We start from the raw sequence: 10,725 nt of genomic DNA, 5'->3' as shown, positions 1-10,725 counted from the left end.
CCGTGCACACTTGTCGGCCAGAGCATAGAGCTCGCTGACGTCTCTGATCTTGCACATCGCCATCTCCTCCCTCATCCTGCGGTTACGCACGTTCTGATGAAACGCGCTAATAACTGTGGCAGGGTGGACGTCTGGGATGTTACGCTGCACTTGGCTGAATCTCTGTATGTACTTGCGCAGGGGTTCTCCCTCCTTCTGGACGAGCAAGTGGAGGTCACTCTCCTGGCCATGAGGCTTGTGGCCACCTGTGAAGGCGCCGACAAACTGATGACACAGGTCCGCCCATGAAGAGATGGAACCGTCCGACAAGTGCAGGAGCCAAGATCTGACGTTGGGCTTGAGCACCAGCGGGAAGTAGTTGGCGAGGATCTTCTCGTCGCGCCCTCCGGCAGCCTGCACCGCGATGGTGTAGATGCTGAGGAACTCCGATGGATGTATCCTGCCATCGTACTTCTCGGGCACGTCTGGCTTGAAGTTCTTGGTTTTGGGCCACTGGACTTGCCGCAGCTCGCGGGTGAACGCAGGGCAACCTGCCGCGTACGGCAAGTCGCTTGGTTCCCCTGGTGTGTGCATGTCGACAGTGGGCCCAGCGCGCTGGTCAGATTGACGGCGCGCTTCCCTTCTGCGCTCAATGCGAGTGCGAGCGTCTTCGTGCCGCCGTTCTTGGAGAACGTGGCGTTGATCGCGTCGGGTTCGCGGGTCCGACGACGCGGTGGAGTCGCCGTCGGGGTTGGCCCGACGAGCCGGCGATCTTGGCCTTCGGGGCTGGGAGTGCACGGAGGTGGCACCCCCACCGGTCTTGTCGGCGTCGGCTTGCGCCTGGGCGCCTTGCCGGGGCCTCGATGCGCTCGGTTGCCGGGGCTTGTCGCCGTTGGCGAAGCTGATGAGGCTGTATATGGTCATCCTCCAGTCGTCGATCTTGTGCGGCGCCGGAGGGTAGTCCAGAAGCAGCTGGGCTCGGGCCAGCGCTTCCTCTGCTGTCTTGGGTGGTGGTGGCGACGAGCGGCGCGAGGAGCGGGATGTGCTCGGACTCCCAACTGGATTGGGAGGTGCAACACCCCGCCCGGGCGACCGTACCTCGCTCGCGCCAGCATGCGGGCGTGCATGCTGACCTCGAGCGTCTCGCGACCCACCAGCTTGGCCTTGTTCCAACACGAGCACGGTGCTAGGAGCACCGGGGCGTTGTCGACCTTGCACTTCCTGGGAAGGGTGCGGCGTCTGCATGGTCGCCGACGCTTGCGGGGCCTTGTTTTTGGATCTGGTGGTGACGTGAGTCCCACCATCGGCGCCCACTCCTCCGCCGGCGTCCACTCCACCGCCCGTTTGCTCCGGCGGTGGTGGCGGAATCGATGTAGACGGAGCGGCCACCTCCGAAGGCTTCTTCTTCGGTGGCATGTTGATGAAGGCGTTGATGCAGCGTGCGCGGAGACCGGATCAGATGCTCACGACCTCGACGCGCCCCCTACCTGGCGCGCCAAAGATGTCGCGGGGCCGGTTTTCCTTTCCTGCGGCCCCGGGCACCTATGGGGCACGGGGGGGGGGGCTTCTGGTTCGGCAAGGGGGGCGGAGGCCGCGCGCAGAGCAGATCGAGGTCGGGCGCGCGCGGGGAGACGAGACGGGCGATTTTTACCCAGCTTCGGAGCTCTCCGAAGAGATAAAACTCCTACTGCTGCTTTGTGTTTTTATTTGATCTTGCTCGAGAGCGAGCGTATGGTGGTGTTGTGTGTGTGAGCCGCGGAACCAAAATTCCGAACCCCTAAGCCGCGGAACCCAAAATTCCGAACCTCTAAGCCGCGGAATCCAAATTCCGAACCGAACCCCTTCTACGTGCGCATGGGCCTCCTTTTTATAGGCTAAAGGGGTCACCGACAGGTGGCAGCATAGAAAGAGGGGTAGAAAGGTAAAAACGCGGGTTGGTACAACTACTACCAACAGTGTCCCCTACCTAATTCTGACAGCAGGGGACAAGGCATTCAATGCCCGTCTGGTCGCCCCAACAGTGCAAGGAAACGACCGTTAGAGGCGCCACCGATCGCCACGATGGCCTCCTTGTCAGCTTCGCTTGCCACCTCGCACCGCCCTGCTGCACAGCTGCTCGCCACGTGCACCAGGAGCGATCCTGTGGCGACACGTCGTCGGGTGCGCTGGAGTTTGGGTGTAGGGTGGCCGCCTTGCCGCGACAAGTGCCTTGCCGCGGCCCTTCTCTTGTCGTGCCGGCAAGCTTGCCGGCCGTCGGGCCTTGCCGGGACGCGCGGGGCGCCGCGGCAAGTCTTCTGGAGATGCCTTGGTCGGCCTTCCCGGCAAGCTCCTCTTGCCGGGGCCTTTGTTTTCTTCCCGGCCGGCTTCTCTTGCCGGGGCCTTGGTTGGCCTTCCCGGCAAGCTCCTCTTGCCGGGGCCTTGGTTTGAGTACTTCGATCTTGAATGGCATCAAAGTAGCCGTGGAGGATCTTGGCGGACGCCCGGCAAGCCCTGCCGCGGGTTGCTGCGACTGCCCGTGCACAAGTTCGGGATACTAAGGTACCCCCCTACTTTAGTACACCGACAACGCGAGTTTACCAACAGTAATAGTGGTGACGTGGCAACATTAGTGGAGGCTTACTATAGCTTAATTATCTGGGCGTCACACTCCCCGTCCATATAAACCCAGCAACCCTGGACTCCGGCTGCCTTGTGGACACGAGCACCCAACGGCGCCCGGGAGGAGCAACTGCTGGCAGTGTCGGGCGCCATTGGTCGCCGTGTCGCCTGCCCGATAAGGCATGGACCGCGTCGTGCGCCCCGCGGGGTGTCGCGGAGCTGCAAGTGCCCACCTGGGCCGCCGCCGACGCCGTGGACAAGGAGCTCCCGCCCCGAACTAGCCGTGAGCGGCGGAGTACAACGCGAACCGCCAGCTCCACGTTTTCGCCGTCGACGATCTCGATGGTCCACGGCGAGCTTCTCTCAGTTGATGGAGCGAGGGATAGGGCGGGGAAATGAAGGTGAGGAGATGAAAGTGGAGCGGAAAGGCTGAGAAAGTGCGGTTGACCAGGGTTTGGTGTCAGGCTTCAGGTTTTTGTGGGAATGGGGATGAGGACGACACGTACCATAGTAGGATGGCCTGACGTGACGATGGTCTCTGGGCGCGGGTATGGGGTTGCCGGACAACCCAGATGTTCGAGCTTTGTTTGAGAAGGCCGGCGGTGGTCTTTTTTGTCGGACAGTGACCCAACAGGCCATCGAGCGTTTGGATAGCATACGGTGCGTCCGGTGGTTGTAGGTGCTCTAATGGTTTTTTTCTTCTGATGAAGGCCATCATGGCTTAGGTGCTTGCTGGTGGCTTGTAGGATTCAAAATCTGAGCCTGCGAAATCCAAAACCATTGTCGCAGCCGCGCGCTCCCCTTCCGTAATCGAAATCCAAAACCGTTCCGGCCTTTCCATTCCCGCCAAGATCATTTTTGCCCTTACAAAAAAACAGCGATCCGCTCCGAAACGCATCCCGCCCGTCCACACCGAACATCGGCGAACGCATCCTACGGCTCCACCTCACCGATCCGGGGCAACCACCCCTGGACCAATCAGCGCCCGCCTCCCCCTCCGTATAAACCCAGCAGCCCCGCTCCTCCTCTCCTCCCATCTCGCCCCAAATCCCCCACCTTCTTCCAGCACACCCAACGCACCCGCAAATCCCCCACTCTCCCGAACAAGCGATGGCCCCCAAGGCGGAGAAGAAGCCGGCGGCGAAGAAGCCCGCGGAGGAGGAGCCCGCGACGGAGAAGGCGGCCGAGAAGGCCCCGGCGGCGAAGAAGCCCAAGGCGGAGAAGCGGCTGCCGGCGGGCAAGACGGCGTCCAAGGAGGCCGGCGGCGAGGCGAAGACGAGGGGCCGAAAGAAGGGCAGCAAGGCGAAGAAGAGCGTGGAGACCTACAAGATCTACATCTTCAAGGTGCTGAAGCAGGTGCACCCCGACATTGGCATCTCCTCCAAGGCCATGTCCATCATGAACTCCTTCATCAACGACATCTTCGAGAAGCTCGCCGCCGAGGCCGCCAAGCTCGCCCGCTACAACAAGAAGCCCACCATCACCTCCCGGGAGATCCAGACCTCCGTCCGCCTCGTCCTCCCCGGGGAGCTCGCCAAGCACGCCGTCTCTGAGGGCACCAAGGCCGTCACCAAGTTCACCTCCTCCTAGATTGCATCTGCATTGCTTGTATCTATCTAGTAGTAGCGACTCTAGCTGGTTCTGTTGCTTTAGTTAGTGCTTTTATTGCTGGATGGGGAATTGATTGATGGATGACTGCCAATGCTTTGTTGCCTCTTTGGGTGTAACAACTGAATTTGTGCTTCTTTTGGCAAACTGATATTTCAAAAGTACGGATTCGTTTCATCAGCCTGTGGTTACTATCTCTGCCACATGATTGTCCTGATATTCTGCATCAGGTGAGTGTTGTCCAATCGGCTGGGCTTATTTCCTGATGTCATTATTGTTAATAAGAGCATTCCAATGGTTTGCCTTGCCATGTATGGTTGTTGTTTTGGTAGTAGTTTGCTTTGCTTATCCACAAGTATCAGTCAATTGGTTAGGCTGGAGCAGCTTGGTCCTGATCCTATTGACAGTGTTACTCTGAAAATGTTGAGCGTGAGAAAATTAGACTAGCTGTCCAATTCTTGCTGGAAGGTAGGTGTTCCTTAAACAAGATGTGCTAGAGACATGCACATTTGGTGTATCCATGGAAGCTATGGATGGTCTTCAGGCTGTATCTTCTTCAGGTATTGCAGCAATTTAGAGATCGTTTAACTTCACAATTGCCTGGCGAGTGCTTCATTTTTTTCCCTTTAAAGTAATTTACTGATTTTGGTGGTCTGATATTTATATCCGTAGGCATATGGAGGCTATCCTGAAACCATCAAGAAGAAAGCCGGGCTCCTGTTCTCTGTCGTTTGCCGAACCTTCCAAAAAGACAACCGAAAGAAAAACATGGATCTTCTAGATAGGCAAATCTGCAGCCAGCCACAGCATCCTTGCCTTTTCTTCACCACACATACATAATTTTTCTGAAATCCCTACAGAAGTCCCTGTATAATTAAATATCACTGATGTAAGTTGTAACTCAGCACCTTAAACATGTTGAAAAGAACACACACGCTGATTAACTATAGTAGGGAAAGTACAGATATCAAGTGCCTCTGCTACTCCACACCTACTTATCAAGAACAAGAGCTCTCATTATAAAGGCTAAAAGATTCAGTTACTAAACTACAATAAAATATATGTTTCGTTTCTACAGATTTCAGGTATCAAATTAAGATTTCTACCGGTTTAAACATCCAAACAACTCTTCTCCTGTGGCCTTTATGTCTCCTAGCAATATTTCAATGGTAGCCAACTTAGCTTGAGAATAAATAACTAATCAACATCGACATGAATAATCCAGTCATTTTTCCGGAGAATCCAAAAATTGAGACAGTGCATCGTAGAGACTATGATGCCTACTTTTCCACAAGGAACAAAAGGAAACCCAGCATCCACTACACCAAAGTATTGCCAACATTCTAACTAATTTCAGAAGATACCACTTACCCGATGCAATAAATTAAGTGTTGGATTTATGATAGCTGTGGCGACCTGAATTTGGGCACATGTGTTTTGTAACAGCGCAGATTTTCTTTGACAACTTCGGCAATTTTTATAGCTTGGCATTTTTGGGTCAGAAACTTTCTTTCTTTTTGATAATTTGACTAACAGTACCTTTTATCTTCAGTTTGGGTTGGCAGGAAAACCTGCCTCCTGTTTCCTGCCGTTTACCGAAGAACAGTGGTAGCACTGATTTCATCTGTGGGAGCACTGGTTTCATTCTTGCAAAACTGCTGCGTATTTCTGTCCATCGGAGATATATCGAGGCTGCACAGGCATGGTTTTCAAGCTACATTGCTGTCGTTTATCATACCTTCCATGTACTAATACCCTGTATTGACATTCAGGTACTGAATGTGTGACTTTTCTCAACCAAGTGAACCAACCAGCAGTTCAGCACAGCCCGTAGAGCAGCAAACGTACTACAAGAGTACTACTCCCTCCGTTCCTAAATACTTGTCTTTCTAGAGATTTCAACAAGTGACTACATACGGCGCAAAATGAGTGAATCTACACTTTAAAATATGTCTACATACATTCGTATGTTGAGTCCATTTGAAATGACTAGGAAGACAAGTATTTGGGAACGGAGGGAGTACATGCCAATACTTGGATATCAAAGGTTTGTGTTTCTTTTTCCATAGTTGAGACAGGCGATGTCTCTTTCTTCATCTAGGTGGAAGATACGGTCTTCATTATATCCTTTTCTTTTTTTGTGGGGTCGATCTTCATTATATCAGAACAAGAACGTAAAGATAAGTAGATGACCTTTCGATGTCTTACAGTTGACATCATCAAGGAAATTAAGAGCAAGTACACAATAAAGATTTGTATTCGGATAATAGCATGCCTCCTATCGACATTCGAACCTAGAGATAGCAGGACATTGAAGATTTGCATTTCTTTTTCCGTACTTTTCTTCATCTAAGTGGAAGCCATGATCTTCACTGTATCAGAACATGAGTGTAAAATTAAGTACATGATCTTTCCCTGCCCTACATATGACAATACAAGATCGCCACAAACAAGAAAAGTACATCAAGGAAAAAGCACAATAGACAATTTAACTGTACAAATCATCTTCTTCAGCTGCCATGGCAGAGGATGCAAAATGACCGGCCGTAGTGGTAGCGCCTGCCACTGGCTGGTCAGGGAACCGGAACTCACTACTGTTGAAAATCCGAGGGCTAGCTCAGCTCCGAGATGAACTGTAGGAACCCGTCGCCTGGTGGTTCTAGTACCCACACTCCTGATGACCTTCACAGACTTGAGATATCACACTCTCACAATGGGGTAACTCAACTCTTTATTATTCATAACTATAATCTTGGGGCCCTCCACACCTTCCACCAGGGCGGAGCAGCACGGCCCTGCCGCCACCTTTCTTGGCCGGCACCAGCCTTAGGCGGGGCGGCGATGAGGGACCAGGGCGAGGGAGGAGCCCGGCGGCGCTAGGCTTTCGCCCTCGAGTCGCGCGCGCAAGGGTACTATCCTGAATTAGCACAAGTTGCATTGCTGAGTAATGATTGATGCTTGATTGATGTTGCGTGTGTAGAAATGATTGATGCTTTGATTGTTTCTAGTCCAAGGATTCCTTAGTTCTGCCTAATACTCCCTCCGTCCCATAATATAAGAACGTTTGTGACACTAGTGGGAGTAGCTGCCAAATTCACCATGCCTTTTTAGGCACAGTAATAGAGAATGAGCTCCGGCCATACTGAACTAGAACTAGAATGAGCTCGGTATACAGGTAGTTCATCATAAATAAACGAAGCAACTAGAGTTGACACCATTGCAGAACTCGATCACTACAGTGCCTAAAGTTGCCAACTACACCATGTCTTTTTCAGTTACTGGAGAATGATCTCTGGCCATGGACCACCACACACAGACTCATGCAAAACAGAGTAGGAACTTGACACCATTTTCAGCACTCTATCACTACAAGAACCATGGAAGGCAACCAGGTAGGTTAATTCTTCAGATTAAACACACCCACGGTGCATAACTCCTTGCGTCGAAGATCTCAGTTGCGATGCTTGGCAGCTCGTGACTTGTGCTGGCGCATCGCCGGGCCTGCAACTGATGCCGCACAAATGCATAACAAAAGACAGCCTGATTAGGATGGAGTAGACAAGTGGTCCAGCAACATAGCAGAACGGAAGGAACGGAGACATGGTGAAGAAATTGAGGCCGTATATCCAAATGCAAACTTATGGTCCTGGCAATGTGTGAATTTTGCCAGTAAGTGAGGCGCATTACATAAACGGTACTCCCTCCGTCCCATAACGTAAGACGTTTTTTAACACTAGCGTAGTGTCAAAAAACATCTTACATTATAAGACGGAGGGAGTAGATGTGATGGACTGTAATTTTAGTGGCTAATTAGCCAAGGTAAGTACTTTGGCTAGTGTAGTAGGGCTAAGTGGAAACAACATGCATGCATCATAACTTTGTGCAAAATCAAAATTGAGAAACATTCATGCAACCTGAAATTTGAGACTCGTGTCCAAGGAACAATTGATCTAGGATGTCTAGTGGTCATGAGGTTGAAAGCTAAATAAATGCATACCTAAATTAAACAACCTAGCTCGCATAGGTATACACAAAGATTCACATTTCATACTGGAATAACTCTAGAATGAAACACTATAGGGGTAATCAAATTTTGTTAATGAGAAATCAGGATTACAGGATGCAATGACCAAGCAATAAATATGTTGCTAGATGGTCATATATATTGTACAATAGCACTACTGAATTACTTCACCAGTATATTGAATAATCATGTTAGCACAATCTTGAGATACTGGAACATACTGAGAATCTAAATCTGTGCATCGATCATGTGTAGAATTATAGATACTGCAAAACAACACTAACCCCTTATGATGAATTTAACTGGTGCAATAGGGTCGTCGTCGGAGAGGTCTGCTCCTTTCCGAAAAGTCCAAGTTTCACCTCCTTCAGGACCATGAGTCCCCATGGTTAATAAACCAACTGTGCTGGCCCACTTTTTATTTTTAGGAGGCTGCATATTGTCTATGGTAAAGCTGCTGCCTTGTGACCATGAGGTCATGGGTTCAAGTCCTGGAAACAGCCTCTTACAGAAATGTAGGGAAAGGCTGCGTACTATAGACCCAAAGTGGTCGGACCCTTCCCTGGACCCTGCGCAAGCGGGAGCTACATGCACCAGGTTGCCCTTTTTTTTTTTTTTTTGCATATTGTCTATGGTGTAGGCCATCTCATCTACTGACAGTGAAGTGAATTTTGGATTGACCATCTGAACCACTGCATACTTGAGCACCATTGCATGCTGCAAGATGTACTGGAGGAAGGCAAGCTCATCTTGCCTGGCACGATATTCACGAAACGTGATCACCTTGAGCCGCAAGAGCACACTTACGATGAGACCAACCTCTTCCCAGAACTTGAGGTCGAACTTGCCAGCGAGTTGATCGCATTTTTCAGACTGCAAATTACGTAATTTCGTCAACATTTCAGCAGGTAATGGATCGTGCACCATCAACATACATGAGGATACCAGTGCTAGTACCGTAATATGCAGCGCCTCGACATTGGGGAAGCATTTGAGGAAGGCGGGCACCATCTTGACATCGTCGTAGACTCCGAAGCACACCTTCATACTAAGGACATTCACGCTTGTGACCATCATGCTTGCACTTGTCTTAATCCCAGCCTGAAATGGATCAGATTCAGCAAAAAAGATGGCACATTGAACTGCACTTGTTCGCAAATTGAACAAAGTTGAATGATCATTCAGAGGATGGATGTACAGTAATGGCAGTACCATGATGACAGTGTCTTGGATCTCTAGCACGTATTTTCCTGGCTCCAGGAACCCGAATACTTTCAGCTTGGGGACGTTGCCAATCTTTACTCTGATGCACGATCCGCCGGCAGGATTGAGACACTCTGACAGGATGAGACGCTCGAGACGCGGGGCGTTCACCACGTTGACGCTCTCTATGACGAAAGAGCAGATCTGCACGCAACGGAGGCTGTGGCTGACGAGGCGGAGATGCACCCCCTTCATGCTCCCTTGGATGTTGAGGATCTCCAGGGCGGGGCTCCTTGAGACGACGGCGTCGATGTCCCCGTCCTTCATGGCGACGCTGCAGATGCCGAGCTCCCGGAGGTGGGGGAAGGAGGCGCCTTGGAGGCCGGCCGCGTCCGGGAACTTCCAGACGCCGATGTAGAGGCGGGTGAGGGTGGAGATGGTGAAGAGCGTCTTGGGGAGGGGCACCTCGCGCAGCCACGGGCGGTTGACGAGGACGAGCTCCTGGACGCCCCTGGCGGCGAGGAGACGGAGCCAGCGCTTGAGCTGGGCCTGGTACGCGCCCATGCAGCTGCAGGTGAGGTGGACGGAGCGGAAGGGACCATGGTGCGCGGCGAGGACGCGGGAGACGGCCGCGATGACGTCCGGCGTGCTGGCGCGCGCTGACGAGACCAGGTGGGTGTCGACGAGGACCAGCGGCGTCGAGCGCCAGACCCCGCGCCAGCGCGCGGCGAGCGCGGCGGTGCGGGCGGCGTCCTTGATGGGGAGGCGGGAGACGATGTCGCGGAGGAGCGCGTCGGAGAGGCGGCTGATGCGGTCCACGCCGTCGGAGGGGCGCGCGCGGAAGGCGGTGAGGCGGGCGGTGGTGGAGACGGGCGGGTCCGGGAGGTTGCCGTGGATGAGCGACATGAGCTGCTCCGTCCTCCGGTCCAGCTCGTGCGGGTCCAGGCCTTGGCGCCGCATGTCGGCCGCCGTCACCGGGTCGACGTTGGAGAACCGGCTGGCCATCGCCGGCGCCGGCGGGAGGTGGTCAGGGGAGCACGGGCGTGGCTAGCTAGGGTTTTGCGGGTGGTTGGAGTGGAATCTGGAATGAGTAAAGTGAGTGGCGAGAGATCGGCGGCGGATGTTGGTTGGTTCGGTCGGGGTGGAGGCGTGTTTCGGGGTGGGCCAAATGTCGGAACCTGGTTGCTCGCGGGCCCATCAGAGGATCCCAGAACAGTGGGAAGTTATACTACTATTAGGGCTCGTTTGGTAAGTCGAGATCCACCCGGGATCCCCTTAATTTCCCTGGGTAGAAAATCCCGATCTCAGCACAC

The 10,725-nt window shown here is 52.9% G+C and overlaps 2 protein-coding genes across 2 annotated transcripts; one reads left to right on the top strand and one right to left on the bottom strand.

The window, feature by feature from the left end:
* Window positions 1-3,601: 3,601 nt before the first annotated feature.
* LOC123110435 (histone H2B.2) lies at window positions 3,602-4,365 on the top strand. The gene has a single exon (XM_044530936.1). It carries the CDS (start codon window positions 3,688-3,690, stop codon window positions 4,165-4,167), a length of 480 nt encoding a protein of 159 aa, XP_044386871.1. The 5' UTR covers window positions 3,602-3,687; the 3' UTR covers window positions 4,168-4,365.
* Window positions 4,366-7,305: 2,940 nt separating this feature from the next.
* LOC123110434 (putative FBD-associated F-box protein At5g56700) lies at window positions 7,306-10,513 on the bottom strand. The gene is made up of 4 exons (XM_044530935.1): window positions 9,422-10,513; window positions 9,167-9,310; window positions 8,494-9,082; window positions 7,306-7,692 (listed from the first exon to the last, which is right to left on the bottom strand). Exons 1-4 carry the CDS (start codon window positions 10,415-10,417, stop codon window positions 7,637-7,639), a joined length of 1,785 nt encoding a protein of 594 aa, XP_044386870.1. The 5' UTR covers window positions 10,418-10,513; the 3' UTR covers window positions 7,306-7,636.
* Window positions 10,514-10,725: the final 212 nt, after the last annotated feature.

The sequence above is a fragment of the Triticum aestivum genome, chromosome 5B, assembly GCF_018294505.1.
Source record: "Triticum aestivum cultivar Chinese Spring chromosome 5B, IWGSC CS RefSeq v2.1, whole genome shotgun sequence".
NCBI classification, from domain to species: domain Eukaryota; kingdom Viridiplantae; phylum Streptophyta; class Magnoliopsida; order Poales; family Poaceae; genus Triticum; species Triticum aestivum.
Note: the sequence above shows the minus strand (reverse complement) of the source record. Positions and strands in the feature narration are given on the sequence as shown.